We start from the raw sequence: 16115 nt of genomic DNA on the forward strand, positions 1-16115 counted from the left end.
TGGCCTTTTTGTCCCACGTTGCATTGTGTTTTACTGCGATGCGCGGCCATTATCAGTGCACCTTGTTGCATAATCAGCACCACGCTGAACCGATATTGAACCACTTTAAGCCCAAAACAGAGGCCGTCTTAATCGCGCTGAATTTATTATCTGCCTTGTCTTTGCGCTTTAAGGAAATTTTTGCTCGATATTTCGTACAAAACAAAAACGCATGCCATCTATTTGCCGCTTATTACATGGATGCGTACGATTGATATTATACAGTTGTTTTGTAGCTATAACATCACACGGTTGTAGAAGGGCATAAGTTAAAAGAACCAAAAAGAACCACCGATCCTGGTGCTTGGGTAGGTTTAAGATCAAATCTGTTCTGTATTGCATTAAGAATCTCGTTTTCGTTATTACTGCACTATTATACTACTCACCGCATGCAGAAACGAATTTCTCGATCGTTTGATCATAATTATCGTAACAAAAGCAAAGAAATAGCCCCCAAAACAAAATACTTTAACGTGTTAGGATAGAGCATAAGCATAAACCAGTACGCAAACACCCGTGTGTGCGAAAATTCACCCGTTATCTTGTTGTTACCAAGTTGAAAAAGTTAGTAATCGCATAGTACAGTATTGCAGGGCAGAATCCGCAAGAACCGAAAACACAGTCAATCATCATATCCATCATATTCGTTTCGTTTCTTCTTACACGATCATGAGAAAGCAATAGGTTTTGTTCCAAAGACTGGATTTTTCCGTGTTACCCCGTACCTTGCGTATATGAATGGATATTCACATTAAACAATCACTTTTTTGCTCTTATTAAGATAAGGAAGCGGAAAGTCGTTCAGTTCCCCTGTGTGAACATTCTACGCGCGCAATCACACAACACGCGAAGATCGTCAAGCTGCTGGAAGCTAGGAATTCTTGTGCGACCGTACGTAAAGTGATGTGTTACTATTAATCTACTACTTATAAAAAAACTTTTTTCTTCTATAAACATGATGTGCAATTCAAATATTTTCAATTTTATACCATTTCTCGGGTGTAGGAGGATCACAGAAACACAACTGTTATAAAAAAGGCAAAATGTCTCAATATAAACGGATTGTATGGAAAAGGTACCTACATTTTGTGCGAAATATATACATAAATATATTTAATGTATTTTCCTAACGGCAAAGCAGCGAATGGTTAATGCACATTGTTTTGTTAAGGGAAAAGACCGGGAGAAAAGACCTGCACCTTACCTTTCAGGATTATATCACCGAGTATTATCATGTTCGCATGAACCTCGAGAGTGTAATCGAAATAGAAGATCTATTTTTGGTATTTAATTTGGCAAACAGAAACAAACAATAGAAAAAAAGAACAAAACTATCATTCGCTACGATCGCTTACGTTATCATGATAAACTTTATTCGTCCTAGGTAAGGTTTTTAGATGTTTCGTTCACTTTGTGTTAGCGATTCCGGGCCATACAATCGCGCCGTTCGTACGTTACTATTTTCGCTTAACTATGGATGAGATGCTACAACAGAAACACAAACAATTTGGGATGGGCGGGCGGTTTATCAGACTAAGAACACATATTTCGCTCACAATATTTGCACAACTTTCAACACGAAAAAAGAATAGACAGGGTAGGGGAAACACAAAATATAATGTAACAAGACGAATGATTGGATTGGGATGCAGGGGAGGAGATGATTCGTCGATCCAGAAGCAAAGATCACCATCATAGGATGTACAATTTAACAAATAGAACGATTCCGCTATCCGGTGCAGCGGGACAACTCACCATCGGTCGACCAGCGCACGAAAGGACATTCCATTGGTGCTGCCACACACACGCACAAAATGGCTTTACAGAACGATTCTTCCCACCGACACAAATCCCATCCGTATCGTATTTGCTGTTTGCGGTGGCTAGTTGTAGGACACGGCTTTTTGTTTTGTTCTCTCTCGTAGACGGGGTCGCGCAAATGTTGCTCGAGGGCTCCCCACGGTTTATCGGTTCTTTTCCGCGGCTTGCGGCGTTTGTTGCGAGGTCGAGTTTTGAATGCTCGAATGATTGTTAACGTTCTCGTTGGCCGGTGCTTCCTGGGCAGCTTCACCGGCTCCCGGTACCTCGTGACTATCCCCATTAGCCACCTGCAGATGGTGTTCGTCCGATTCCGTGCTGTGATGATGCGAGGGATTGCTGTTCGCTGCCGCGGCCGCCACTGCTGCCTTTTTCGTAAGCGTTTTCTGCAGCACGTGTGCGTCCGCCGGTTCGATCCGTTTGTAATAGTGCTGTTTCGTTTCCACTATTTCAAACCCAAACCGTTTGTAGAACTCGATCGCTCCCTTGTTGTCTACCTTCACGTGTAGGAATATGCTGTCGAAGTTGCCATCCCGTTCGACGCAGTTCAGAATGTGCTGTACCATCACGGTGCCGATGCCAAGCCTCCGGTACGGATAGAGACAGCCGAGTGTCATGATGTACAGTCGGCGCATATTTTCCGATGTATCGATACGGGAACACACTGCACCGACCACAACATCGTTGTAGTACGCCAGCTTAGCCAGCTCGCCCGATTCTAACACGTCCAGATAGAATTTATCATTGTACGATACCGGCAGCACGACCGTGTTGATTTTCTTCAACTGCTTCAGATTGTGGTGCGTTACGTCGCCCAGTTCAATGTTGGCCCGGGCCGGAGCTTCGCGCATTAGCCTGGGAAAGTAACAAACAATCGAGTTGGATCGAAACGAATTGAGCACCCCACGATGATTGAGGTTAGATGTAGTGGAGCGGCCTGACCCAGACCGAGCAATATGCACCCCACATTTTGCGTATTTACCGAGTCATAGTAGAGCTTGCGATGGAGACCTAGCGGGCAGACGTGTGCCTCGGACGCAACAAACAATCCTGAAAGGATACGACAGTGAAGATTTAGAGCCAACAATTGGCACGAACTTTTGCCTTTTTTATTTGCTAAGAACCGATTAGCAAAAAAGCAAATTTGGGTGCTTGTCAAATCGACTGACGTTTCTGCACAATTGTCAAAACGACGTCAGAGTTGATAGCTTGTGGTTAAACGGTTGTAATTTTTTGTTACTATTCTCGTCTCCGAAAAAGGTAATTTTGAGCAAAACTATTAGCTAAAGCTTTGTTAATGACTTTTTTGTATTACAAATGCAATAGCTAAAATCTTTTTCATTACAGAAATTGAACAACTATTCGCGATTTTCATTCCGGCTGCAATTTAGCTTAACTCCTACGTAATAGCTGTCACCTCTCTTTGTTATTCTGAAGCCAACTCCGAGGCGAAATAGAGTTTGTTTGTTTGGTGCTTAAATATAACATCGTAATTTCTGCGTTCGGTGCACCTTAAACCCAAGAAAGAAGAGCCTCTATTGCATTGAAAGTGTAAAAAGATTCACGCTTCAAAATGGGAGCCGTTTTGGGACTAGTTTCAGCGGCCAATGTAAGTATGAGTAATCACGCACTGTGGAGGTACGATGCTTCCATATTGATTTTCTGTGTTTTTGCTATTGGTCCAAGGCCGAGCAGAAGCAAAAAAAAATTCTTTTTGGAAAATTGTCCTGTGCTATGACTGTCTCCGTAATTTGATTAGAGTGTCTGCGAAATGGTTGCAAAATCATCTTTGTCTGTTTCACAGACGACCAATCTGGTCGTTGTTCCAAACCATAAAAAATGTTTGTTTTTCTTACTTTGTTTTTCAGTTGGCTTGCTGCTGCACAGGAACGGCCTGTTCATTGTGTTGCTCCCTTTGCCCGTCATCGTTCAAGTCCAATTCGACCGCTACCCGTTTCATGTACGCACTCATGCTGGTCCTCGGAGCCATTGTGGGGGCTATCATGTTAGCACCGGGGTTGCAAGATTTCCTACAGAAAGTTCCATTCTGTGCAAACTCCACATCGACCGCTTCGAATATTATACCGGGTGGTGAAACTATCGATTGTAGCCATGCCGTGGGATATCTGGCCGTTTATCGTATCTGCTTCGCGCTGGTTTGCTTCTTCACCCTGTGGGCACTGATGATGATACGAGTGCGCTCGTCGAAGGATCCGCGGGCAGCTCTTCAGAATGGGTTCTGGGGTATCAAGTTTATGATCGTTATCTGCATTGCCATCGGTGCGTTCTTCATCCCGGAGACAGGTTTCGGTCCGGCCTGGATGTGGGTGGGTATGATTGGAGGGTTCGCCTTCATCTTGGTACAGCTCGTGTACATCATTGACTTTGCGCACAGCTGGGCCGAAGCTTGGGTGAGCAACTACGAGGAGGACGAATCACGCGGTTGGTTTGCTGCGCTTTGCTGTGCGACCGGCATCCAGTACGTGCTGTCATTGACCGGGGTGGTACTTTTGTTTGTGTACTACACCCAATCGGAGGATTGCGCGCTGAACAAGTTCTTCATTATATTTAATCTGATTCTTTGCTTCGGTGTGAGCATCCTCTCGATCGCACCACCCGTACAAGAACTTCAGCCAAAATCGGGTCTGCTGCAGAGCTCGATGGTGACCCTTTACACGATCTATCTGACTTGGTCCGCTATTGCTAACAATCCGGACGCTGAATGTAATCCCGGATTCTTGGGCATCATTGGGGAAAAGTCGAACAAAGTGCATTTCGATAAGACAAGCATCGTGGGACTGATCATCTGGCTGCTGTGCATCCTCTACTCGTCCATGCGCTCGGCCAGCAACGTTTCGCAGTTCTCCGATCCGGAAAAGCAAGGTAAGCGTTTAATCAAATTTTAAATTACGCTCCAAAAATTCTTCGCTTTTTCCGTCGCATCAGTTAGCTATTGCTGTTGGAACAAACTAACACCGAGCATTTCCAACTCTTCTGTCTTTTATGCTTCTTTGTGGACGTTTATGCACTACCACGTTGCCTGTGTGATACTTATCGTTATACATTGTCGTGTCGCTTAACTTAACTAATCGATCAAGATCTTACAGCTTCCCTTAGCGATGACGCAGCGAGCGGCAGCGGTTCTCGCGGTAATGAAATTCGAGACAATGAGGAGGAAGGTGTTGCTTACAGCTGGTCTCTGTTCCATGTTGTATTTATAACGGCGACACTGTACGTCATGATGACGCTTACCAACTGGTATCAGTAAGTATTATTGAAGCTGATGTTTATAATTCCTTATCTGCAGCTATTAACGCACTTCGTTCTTCCTTAGGCCAAATTCGTCACTAGATACACTCAATGCAAATGCTGCTTCCATGTGGGTAAAGATGGTTTCCAGCTGGATGTGCGTTGCACTGTACGGATGGACGATGGTCGCCCCGATGGTACTTACCGATCGTGAATTCAACTAAAATAATCAATTCGCTACGCTTCTTCCAAATTTGATTACTCAGCAAAAACTACATTTTTTTAGTAGAAAATAAGACAATTTTAGTTCTTTTTTTGTTTTGCATGGATTACACAAATGTGATATGAATAACCTTTGGGGACGACCGATGATGGTAGGAATAGGAAAGCATTAGGCACGGTGCAAAAAGTAGCAATAGGTGCGAAAAGAATGTGCAGAACAAAATGTCATCGGGCAATCTTTCAACTAACATTAATTCTATATTTGTTTTTGCAACAATTTGGTTTAAACGTTTTACATTCATCCATGTACATGGCATATGTACCGAAGCGTGTGTGTGTATGTTTGCGGAGTGTATGATACATTCATCAAAACGATGCTACAACCCGGAACAACCAGCTATGAAGCTACATGGGTGTGAACTTTAACCATCAATAAACTAGTGACTCGTTGGAAAACCAAAAAACGCCGTGTCTTATCCGCATGCTACTGTCTATTTCTGTCTTCCAGCTGCCAGCTCGATCCTTTCGACCGTTTTCTCACGGCCGAGTATTTCCATCATTTCCGGCACGGACGGACCTTCCTGCAGGCCGCTCAAACCCGATCGTAATGCTTTCATGAGCTTTTCAAATGCAAGATGGTTCCGTTCGGCAAAGGCCTTTATAAATCGGCTCAGTTCCGATTTGTTAAACTCCGGTACGTCCGCTTCGGTGGCCAAGTTCTTGGCCAGTACGGCTAAAATATCTGCAGGAAACGAAAACTCTCAGCACAATGAAGAAAGATGAGCGGATAAACTTACCTGAATCGACGATTTTATCCTTGGTAGGATTAGGCAACACCCACAGAAAGGAAAGTTTGCTTTTTACGAGATCTTGCAATGAATCTATCCGGGGCAGAGACCAATTCAACACATCCCGTACATGTTCCGGGCTAAGTTGTAGGTTTTTCACATCTTTTGCGAACTCCTTGCGTACCATTTCCGTCACCTCTCGGACGATCTGTTCGGCTGCCGCACTATCGTTTTCCAGCTTGTACCTAATTTCGGCCCGATTGAAATGCTTCAATAGTTCCGGATTCAGACGACTAGAGTTGGCGTTAATTTTCTTCAGATCAAACTGTCGTATTAGATCGGTCAACTGTGGTGCCTCGATATCGAGCAGTTCCCTCCCGAATCCACCCCCACTCTGGGTTATGTAGTTTAGTAGGGCCTGTGGAAAGACACCATTGTTTCGGTAGTGTTCCAGCTGTACGTCGCCTTGCCGTTTGCTTAGCTTCGATCCGTTCGGGTTCATTATCAGTGGCAGATGGGCGTACTGTGGCGGTCGCCAACCGAATGCATGAAACAGCTGTATGTGTTTCGGTGTCGATATCTGCCATTCGACGCCCCGCAGAACGTGCGTAATCCTCATGTAGTGATCATCGACCACGTTCGCAAAGTGGTACGTTGGATAACCGTCCGATTTGATGATCACTGGGTCTCCTTCCTGCTGTGCTATGAAATATACGATCTTACCGTATATTAGATCATTAAATTCGTCCCCCTTCGAGTGCAACCGGAAGCGAATGCAAAACTTATCATTCTTAGCTAACCGTTCCGCAATCTGGCCCGGCGTTAAATGGCGACACTTGTTATCGTACTTAGGCACCTGACGTAACCGAAGTGCTTCCTTGCGCAGCAGCTCCAACCGGCGCTCGGTACAGAAGCAATAGTAAGCTCGACCATCTTCCATGATCTTTTTCACTTCACGCTTGTAGATTTCATACCGTTGGCTTTGCGTGTACGGACCGTTTGGTCCCCCCTTGTACGGGTCTTCGTCCGGCTCGATTCCGGCCCATTTCAAATCGGTATACAGTTTCTCCGCAGCACCCTCCACGAACCGTTCCTGGTCGGTGTCTTCGATGCGCAATACGAACTTTCCACCGTGTGCTTTCGCGTAGAGATAATTGTACAATGCTGTGCGTAATCCTCCCAGGTGCATATACCCTACAAGGAGATACGTGTTTTAAAATGTCCACCTATTAACGCATATTGCACAAAGCATACCTGTTGGACTAGGTGCGAAACGCACTCGCACTTCCTGCCCATTGCTATCCTTTCCATCGTCCGGAGGTTTCGATGCCGAACCTCCGCGTGACGGTTTATCACAATAAAATCGAATACATGCTACCGACGATGTCCTAAGGGCCGAAAACAATCCTACTGGAAGACTTGTTCTCCTCCACGAACCGCGAATTACATTCATATCGATACTACACAATCATACCGTTGTCGGGTTTGCGGGATGGTGAAATAACTTGTTTTGGTTTTGCAGGTTCCCTGTCTGACAATTTGCGAAACAAACAACCAACCAAGGATAGTAATGCAAAGGTGATACAACAGCTGCTTTCGCAATCTTGAGCTACATTTGACGGTGTCCTTTATTCGTCCTTTTAGTACGTGCTAATTGACGGTTGATAATTATTTGCTGTGAAAATTTTTCATTTGATCATTTCATGGTTTCTGGTGGTAGTTATTCGAAACACAAATTTTGTATTTTTTGTCCTGGATCACACAAATGTTATTTTTCATTCGTCCCATGGCTCTGCTCGTTCGTAAAATAAACATGACGAATTGTCCCCGGGAACGTACCACCGTGTAACCAAACGCTGCCAAAACGAATGTCAAAATGTAAAAACCGAGAAAACGCCGCTTTGGACTTGTATTTATTTGTTCGCAGCATATTTGCAGTAAAAGTAAATAGGCGGCTTTCGGATAATTTAGTTATTTATTCACAAGATAGCATCCACAAACGTTGAACGTGCACTGCTTCTGCTGAAACGCATCAAACGCTACGCTCACAATGAAGGTTGCGCTAATGGTGGCCGAGAAGCCATCGCTAGCAGCATCGCTAGCGAGCATTCTAAGCAACGGGAAGTGCTCGGTGCGAAAAGGTACTACTTCTGCTGCCAGGCGTTGCCCACCCGGTGCATGAAATGTTAAACATTGGTACGATCTGTTAATTATGTTGCTCCATCCGTAGGTTCTAACGGTGCCTGCTCAGTACATGAGTGGGTAGGCCAGTTCCGTGGTGAAACAATCCGATTCAAAATGACGTCCGTGTGTGGCCACATCATGGGGTTGGACTTTGTCGGCAAATACAACTCGTGGGACCGTGTCGATCCGACTGAACTGTTCACCTGTCCGACGGAAAAGAATGAATCCACACCCAAACTACGCATGCCATACTTTCTGTCCCAGGAAGCACGCGGTTGCGACTACCTCATCCTGTGGCTCGATTGCGACAAGGAGGGTGAAAACATATGCTATGAAGTGATGGCAGCCGTATCCGACTCGATACACAATGTCCATTCGAACCGGGTGACGTATCGCGCCAAATTCTCTGCCATTACCGAAAAGGACATTAAGTACGCGATGGACAATTTGATCCATCCGAACGAGAATGAAGCGAAATCGGTCGACGCACGACAGGAACTTGATCTGCGCATCGGTTGTGCGTTTACCCGATTTCAGACCAAGTTCTTCCAGGGCAAGTACGCGGATCTGGACGCATCGCTCATATCGTACGGCCCTTGTCAAACGCCAACGCTGGGATTTTGCGTACAGCGGCACGACGAAATCCAGACGTTTAAGCCAGAAACATTCTGGTACGTGCAGGTTTCCGTTGGCGAAAGTCCAGAAATCAAGCTGGAATGGCATCGTGTCCGGGTGTTCGAAAAAGAGATAGCGTGCATATATCTGAACAAGGTTAAAGATCATAAGGAGGCCACGTAAGTAGAATAGGCATCGGAACACTGTTAAAAAGAGGGGGTTCGAATGCTTTCGTTTCTTTTTACATGGACAGCGTTGAAGCAGTAAGTTCGAAGGAACAGGTACGCGGACGTCCTCAAGCGTTAAACACCGTCGAACTGATGCGTGCAGCCAGTGCAGGCCTGGGCATTGGCCCTCACACGGCGATGCAAATTGCCGAAAAGTATGTCCCTCCAAATGAGAACTCAACAATTGGCCAAAATTATACAATTAACCTTCTATTATTTCTCCCACTTCAGATTGTACACCCGTGGATACATCAGTTACCCACGAACAGAAACCACTCAGTATCCTACAAACTTTGACCTTAAGTATGCCTTTATCCACCAATATCCTGCACATGGAACGCTTTTAACAATTTCGTTCCATCCGTTTTCAGTGGAGTCGTACGACTGTTACAACCTTCATCGGAGTTTGGTGAGGAAGCGAAAGCGATCGCCCGCGATATGACCCATCCACGCAAGGGTAACGATGCCGGTGACCATCCCCCCATAACGCCAATGAAGCTGGCCTCCCGCAACGAACTGGACGGTGATAGCTGGCGGGTGTACGATTACATCTGTCGTCACTTTCTCGGTACCATTTCGCGCGATCTCAAGTATCGCACACACACTACCAAGTTCCGGATCGGTGGGGAACTGTTTACGGCCACCACGAGCGCACTGATCGATCCCGGCTTTACCAAGGTAATGACATGGCAAGCATTTGGGAAAAACGAGCTGGTACATCAGTTTGCGGTAAACGATAAGGTGAAGATAAGCGACGTACGGTTAGTGGAAAGCCAAACCGGTCCGCCAGACTATCTGACCGAGTCGGAGCTGATTTCGCTGATGGAAAAGCATGGTATCGGGACGGATGCTTCGATTCCGGTGCATATAAATAACATCTGTCAGCGTAACTATGTGGCGATTGGAAACGGTCGTACCCTAACACCGACTAACCTTGGCATTGTGCTTGTGCACGGATACCAAAAGGTGAGTTACATGTAGGGTTCTTCACTCGATGCTAAATGTAGAGCTGATGTTAATATTAAATCTCTTGTTATAAGATCGATCCGGAGCTGGTTCTTCCAACGATGCGATCCGCCGTTGAACAGCAGCTGAATCTCATCGCCCACGGGTCCGCCGACTTCCGCTCAGTATTGAAGCATGCCGTCGAAATTTTTCGCCTCAAATTTCTATACTTTGTGCAAAACATCAGCAACATGGACATACTGTTTGAATCCACCTTTTCGTCGCTCAGTTCGTCGGGTAAATCGTTGTCGCGGTGTGGCAAATGTCGACGATACATGAAGTACATCCAATCGAAACCCGCTCGACTTCACTGTCCAACGTGCGATGAAACGTACACGCTCCCAGTGAAGGGTTCGATTCGTGTGTACCGCGAGCTTAAATGTCCGCTCGATGATTTCGAGCTCGTCGCCTGGACGAACGGTGCGATGGGCAAAGCGTTCCCGCTCTGCCCTTACTGCTACAATCATCCGCCGTTCAGGGACATGGTAAAGAACTCCGGTTGCAACAACTGTCCGCATCCAACGTGCGCCCATTCCCTCTCACTGCTGGGCGTTTCGAGCTGCATGGAATGTGAACGGGGCGTACTGGTGCTAGACTGTACGATGACTCCGAAAACGTGGCGCTTGGTGTGTAACGGTCTGTGCGATGTCATCGTCAATTGCTTCGCGGATGCGGTGAAAGTGACTGTAGAAGGTAAGCAGTAAGGCTTTCTTAAGAGTTGGTTATAAAATATATGCATCTTTCTTCCAGCCGAATCTTGCGAGGAGTGTGGCGCCCAGCAGGTGACGGCCGTATATAAACAGGAAAAGTCTCCGTTCAAGGACGAGGTAACGGAGAAAAAGGGATGCATTTTTTGCTTTGCCGACTTCATGCCACTGGTAAGGGATCGAGTGGTAGAACCGCTGGACATTGGCTGATTATTAAAACCATTTCTTTTCGTTATTAAAGGTTGAGAAGCATAAGGCGGTCGAAATGCGTCGAAATCATGCCGGTGGCCGTGGTGGACGGGGTCGAGGTTTCCGCGGCAGAGGTGGCAAAGGTGGGCGTGGACGCAACAAAGCACCGAAGGATAAGATGACACAGCTGGCAAACTATTTTGTGTAGCTTCTTTCGTAGCCTAACCATTGCCATTGAGCCGTATTCGAATACTGAACCTCCTCCGAATTGAACAACAATCAGTCGTCTGCAACGGAATTGCAACTTTCAACTACAACAAAAAACCTCGATCCTTCCGAGGTGATACACACTGATCAGTGTGTTCAGCGTATGTTTTGATTTGAAAAATCATCCATCTTTTGCAAAGCCTAGTACTGCACCAGGACAATTGAGGTGTGGTCATTACGTTTCGATTAGAAAACACACACACACACATACAATCTTATTCCGAAAAGAAATAATAAAATCTCTACAGAAAATGTTAACATTATTCGAAAGTAAAGAGATTTGCTATTGCATTTCGTTGAAATCGTTGTAGCGAGAACTAGTTGTAACGTTGTAACGAGAAATCGCAAGGTTTTGTTTTATTTTACCTGTTTGTTAAGTATTTTCACACTCAAAAGTTAACGTGTGCGCGATCCTTAATCATACTGGATTTGATATTGAACAAGCACTCTTACGATATACTATGACTATGACTATGTGTAATACTATCTAATACCACAGTGAAATCTTCAACGAAAAAGTGACGTTCAATTCAACTTAAGCAACGCGTCGAATGGTTGTCGTTTTCAACAGCTGCAAATGCCATTAGTATTCGATTGGCGTACCATTCCCACCGCTGGACAACCAAAGTTGATCGATCAACCGTGTGAGCGGATGTTTGCAGGAGAGCCGCAATAGAGAGGCAGTAAAGAAGTACGTCAACCCGAGTTCATCATCCAGCTGATGGCGAACCAGTGCTTCCGTTTCGCGACGATTCAAGTACAACCGCCTGCCATCGTAGACAACGTGTTGTTGTGACGTCGCTCCACGCACGATGTCCATCGAGACAAGAATTGGATTGGAAGTGTCACACGTAACGTTTTGTCCCGGATCGCTGGCCACCGGAGTGCAGAGAATAAATCCTTTCATCGGTAAGACCCGTTCGATTGCTCTCAGTAGCAGCCGGGTATTTACGAACACAGTTTCGTTGACGAATAACACGTACCGTGCGTTGGTTGCAACGATTCCACGATGCTGTAAACTTCCCAGCCAACTCGTAAAATCATCCACTTCAGTATGCCGGGATTTCGAATGGATGTTTACAGAACGCAACAGAAATCTATGCATCACACGATGATCCTCCCGGGCCCAGGTCCGCCGGATAGTTCGTCGCAGCGCGTTGTTTTCTTTCGACGATCGGATGATCATTGCCAGCAGTGGACCATGGTTCAAACCAGCCGAATCGGAAGACAAATCCGCTAGGTTCCGCAGTGCAGCTATCTTTTGCAACAGTTCACTATTGTCTCGGTTGACGCCATCTTCCAGCCGGTGCATTAATTGCACCGAAGCTACCAGCAGCACCGAAATCGACGTGATCACAACCACCACACAGAACAGAGTGAACTTTTCAAACCAACCCATCAGCGACAGTGAAACAGCATTGCTACGTGCGATCAGTACGAGCGATCTGTATCGACAACGCCAACGTTTCACGTTCGAATTGTAACTAAACGTTCACACGTTCACCTTCCGTGTTTGTGGATCCACGAGTGTTAGTGACATAGCAATGCGACGGTCAATAAAGATACGCGCAAAGCAAAAAAAAAGAAAATAGCATCAGCGCTTATCGCACCAAACAATGCCAATCTTCACCAATTATCCACTGATTCGTCGTCGGACACTTGTGATTAGCGATCATGTCTAGTGAATGCCGGGGCTCCTATGATAGTGCGGAGGGCTTTTCCCAGTTGGCATCTTTCGCTACTTACACATCATCAAAGCATCATTCGTAATTGTGTGTGTTGCTATGGCAACTATGCGCTTTGTGCATGATCGCATTAGAACAGGCAAAGGTGTAATCGCCCATCGCAATCTCCCATACCTGGTAAAGGCTTATCAATTTATATGTAATATAACAACAAATCTCGACTTACGCAGGGGTGGCATACAGAGAGGTGAACGCACTTTGGAAGTCATCCAAAATTTCATCTATCATGAATCAAAGCACCGACAACAACAGTGATGCATTAGGGTGTTAGCTGCCAATCGTTCCTTCCCCGGTAACTTCTCTACTCAAAAATTCATGTCGAAGCCGGGACTGTATAGAACGTATACAGTGTAGGTACTTACTTACGCCTGTGAGATATGCACTTCATCCAAAACCAGACTCTCTTGATCGCGTTCGAGACGAATATATTCTGAGGGAGTTTTGGCCTCGTATGTGTGGAAGGACATTGAAGGAGCTGTACAAGCTGTACGAGTAACTCACTATCGTACAGGTTTTGGTGGGCTGCTCATGTCATTAGAATAGCACCGGACAATTCAGCTCGTTCAGTCCTTTTAGGTCGTCCACATGGACAAACCATGTTTGTGGTAGGCCCCAAACAGGATGATTAAGTAGCTGACAACAATACTCGACCGTGAGCAGTTTAGAGAACTACTCCATCAGATGACAAATTTACCTTAATTTACCTTATAAGAGAAAACAGCACATTACATTAAAATCACGTGTTGCGGTCCTTCTTTGAAATCAAATCCGATTTACCGCCGTCGACTCGGTGAGCAACAAACGTTCTCACCAGTGAGCAATACCTTCTCTCCACAGCTGTTGATACGCAACGGACTTGCTCTAGCAACCGAGGATTCGATGTGCCTTCTCGTACTGGCAGATACACCAAAAGCAAACAATGATTTGAACGAAAGTTTAACGAACGGTGTATCACGATGATGATGCACAGTGGGCGATGGTTCAAGATTATTACCACTCATCTTAAAAGAAGGATAACTTTTAGCTTATTTTCTTTTTTCATGCTTTTATTTGTAGAGTTTTGAAGCTTTTTCAAATTATTTCGCTTAATTACATCACTTACCGTCGCAGCTGTTTAAGTTAAAATTTTTTTTTTAATTAAAGAGTATCAACAATATTTTATAATATTTGTAAGGATATTGCTATACAAATATCCTTCCTCTTCTAGCGTTTCTTGTGATAATTATTCAAAAACAATCCTTAATTTCAAAAATATATTTTTATCCCAGCATTTTCATGACCGTCACCCACTGTGTGGTTGTGTTTCGTAGTCCGACTGGTCGCCACTGCTCTGCTCTCTCTCTGGGCCGAGCATTTCATTCATTCAAAAAGCAACCGCGCGCGGACGTTGTACGTGATCGTCGCTTCTTTCTCTAAATGCCGGCGCGGCATTTCTGTCGTCCCACACACATACACAAGCGCAGGTGTGAAGCGTGAGGTGCGTTCTTTAGCTTTGTGTGCTGTACGGTAAGGCTTTCTTTTTCCCGACTTGGTGCGTACGGGCGTGTATGCGTGTGTGAGTGGGTTCGCGTGTAAATTTCCTCTTCATCCCCCTCGACGATCGGCGCTGGGGTTACGTTCACCCGTACCTGTTGTGTTTGTTTGTCTCCTATCCTTCTGCTGCAGTGCGTTACCTGAGTGTGAGATTTAAACAGGGGCGCAGCAGAAGGCAAATGGTGTTTGCACAGCCGTGTTCTATGGAAGTGCATTTTCCACACCAAACCTCCCCGTCCCCGTGGCTGTGTTGACCCCGTGCAGTGTGCTGCTGGTGCGATAAATTGCCAAAATAACCCCCCACCCAGCGCCCACTGTGATATGGGTGTGTGTTGTGCTGTGTGATCGAGCGCATGCGATACAGCGGAAGCGTTTATCACCACGTTCTTTCTTGGTGTGTGGTGGCTGAAGATCGTGTATTTCCCTCCCAAACCAGCCCGCTTTCCGCGCATCAACCTGCAGCATAAACCTGTTTCGATTTCGATAAACATTCAAAAGGTGAGTGAAATAATTTAATTTGCCTACACTGTTCCCCTCGTGACCCACGGGACCGAAACTCCGGGGGTTGTGTTGCATGCACACCAGTTTAAATCAACGCTAGAAACGTTGTTGTTTTTTTGCGACCCTTCCCTATTCCTTCTACGCGTGTTTGGGCTAGTTGTTTTCGTTGCATCGCCCATTCCGGTTTTTTTTTCAAACAAAAAAACAAACAACGACGCAACATCAACTTCCACCTTTTCGGTTTGCGAGACAAGCAGCAGCAAACCAACCAACAACAACAAAAAACACCACCCAAAACGGCGTTGATCGAAACGCAGGGAAAAAAACAACAACAGCAACCAACAAAGCAATCTCTCCTGCGCCGTCGTTTTGCTTATGAAGGAGGCTGGCCATAATACCACACATAGAAGGAGAAACCAAAATCTTGGCTCTTGGGCAGCAGCAGCAGCAGCACCAAACCAACCAAAGCAACAACAACAACAAAAAAAGACGAAGAGAACGAAATCCAGGTGAAGAAGAAAGCGCAAAACATCGGAAAACCTGTTTGGCTCCGCCGCGCCTTTTGCATGTGTGTGCGTGCGCGCGTGTGTGTGTTGTGTTGAAGAACAGAAGCACCCCCCTATGCCCCCTTCCTACATGGGGTCCCCGCCCAAACCACACGCGACGTGCTGGAACATGTTCTCGCGTCCGCTTCGGTTGTGGCTTGCACGTTTCACATTGTGTTTCCCTTTTTTTATGTACAAAAAATATAAAATCATTATGCTGCGCCTGCTTGGATCAAACAGATCAATTCTGATCGATCAATTTCTGAGCATGCTTCATGCTGTCCAACGCTCAACGGCTCAAATGAGCTTGGGAATCGGGAATTATGTTGCTATTGTATAGAAAATCATGTTTAAATGTGTCTTGACGCTGGGATTAAATGCCTTAATTTCAACACAGATCAAGTGTGATTTTTGAACGAATTACGGAGAACTTCCATACACGTATTGGAGTGTAAACATCGACGTTGTGCAGACCTCACAT

The 16115-nt window shown here is 45.6% G+C and overlaps 4 protein-coding genes across 7 annotated transcripts; 2 read left to right on the forward strand and 2 right to left on the reverse strand.

Moving 5' to 3' along the window:
* Nucleotides 1-2003: 2003 nt before the first annotated feature.
* Nucleotides 2004-2847, reverse strand: LOC128709561 (probable N-acetyltransferase san). The gene is made up of 2 exons (XM_053804568.1): nt 2840-2847; nt 2004-2712 (listed from the first exon to the last, which is right to left on the reverse strand). Exons 1-2 carry the CDS (start codon nt 2845-2847, stop codon nt 2004-2006), a joined length of 717 nt encoding a protein of 238 aa, XP_053660543.1.
* A 583-nt stretch (nt 2848-3430) lies between these two features.
* Nucleotides 3431-5330, forward strand: LOC128718981 (serine incorporator 1). 4 transcript variants are annotated; one of them, XM_053812598.1, is made up of 4 exons: nt 3431-3466; nt 3726-4746; nt 4956-5121; nt 5192-5330. In XM_053812598.1, exons 1-4 carry the CDS (start codon nt 3431-3433, stop codon nt 5328-5330), a joined length of 1362 nt encoding a protein of 453 aa, XP_053668573.1. The 4 variants fall into 4 exon arrangements, with proteins under 4 accessions (XP_053668573.1, XP_053668574.1, XP_053668576.1 ...); XM_053812599.1 differs by having other exon boundaries at nt 4965-5121; XM_053812601.1 differs by having other exon boundaries at nt 4986-5121.
* Nucleotides 5331-5819: 489 nt separating this feature from the next.
* On the reverse strand, nt 5820-7569 carry LOC128707837 (probable glutamate--tRNA ligase, mitochondrial). The gene is made up of 3 exons (XM_053802796.1): nt 7371-7569; nt 6126-7310; nt 5820-6070 (listed from the first exon to the last, which is right to left on the reverse strand). Exons 1-3 carry the CDS (start codon nt 7567-7569, stop codon nt 5820-5822), a joined length of 1635 nt encoding a protein of 544 aa, XP_053658771.1.
* A 597-nt stretch (nt 7570-8166) lies between these two features.
* LOC128719402 (DNA topoisomerase 3-beta) lies at nt 8167-11251 on the forward strand. The gene is made up of 8 exons (XM_053813027.1): nt 8167-8257; nt 8347-9094; nt 9169-9297; nt 9374-9445; nt 9514-10108; nt 10183-10840; nt 10898-11025; nt 11096-11251. The coding sequence occupies exons 1-8, from the start codon at nt 8167-8169 to the stop codon at nt 11249-11251; spliced, it is 2577 nt and encodes an 858-aa protein (XP_053669002.1).
* Nucleotides 11252-16115: the final 4864 nt, after the last annotated feature.

This window comes from Anopheles marshallii, chromosome 2 (assembly GCF_943734725.1).
Source record: "Anopheles marshallii chromosome 2, idAnoMarsDA_429_01, whole genome shotgun sequence".
NCBI classification, from domain to species: Eukaryota; Metazoa; Arthropoda; class Insecta; order Diptera; family Culicidae; genus Anopheles; species Anopheles marshallii.

Coding starts and splice junctions, on each gene's coding strand:
- LOC128718981 (XM_053812598.1), top strand. CDS start 3,431: ATGGGAGCCGTTTTGGGACTAGTTTCAGCGGCCAAT. Junction 3,467..3,725: donor GACTAGTTTCAGCGGCCAAT/GTAAGTATGAGT, acceptor TTTGTTTTTCAG/TTGGCTTGCTGCTGCACAGG. Junction 5,122..5,191: donor ACGCTTACCAACTGGTATCA/GTAAGTATTATT, acceptor GTTCTTCCTTAG/GCCAAATTCGTCACTAGATA.
- LOC128707837 (XM_053802796.1), bottom strand. CDS start 7,569: ATGAATGTAATTCGCGGTTCGTGGAGGAGAACAAGTCTTCCAGTAGGA. Junction 7,311..7,370: donor TTTCGCACCTAGTCCAACAG/GTATGCTTTGTG, acceptor ATCTCCTTGTAG/GGTATATGCACCTGGGAGGA. Junction 6,071..6,125: donor GGATAAAATCGTCGATTCAG/GTAAGTTTATCC, acceptor CGTTTCCTGCAG/ATATTTTAGCCGTACTGGCC.
- LOC128719402 (XM_053813027.1), top strand. CDS start 8,167: ATGAAGGTTGCGCTAATGGTGGCCGAGAAGCCATCGCTAGCAGCATCG. Junction 8,258..8,346: donor GAAGTGCTCGGTGCGAAAAG/GTACTACTTCTG, acceptor CTCCATCCGTAG/GTTCTAACGGTGCCTGCTCA. Junction 9,446..9,513: donor CCTACAAACTTTGACCTTAA/GTATGCCTTTAT, acceptor ATCCGTTTTCAG/TGGAGTCGTACGACTGTTAC.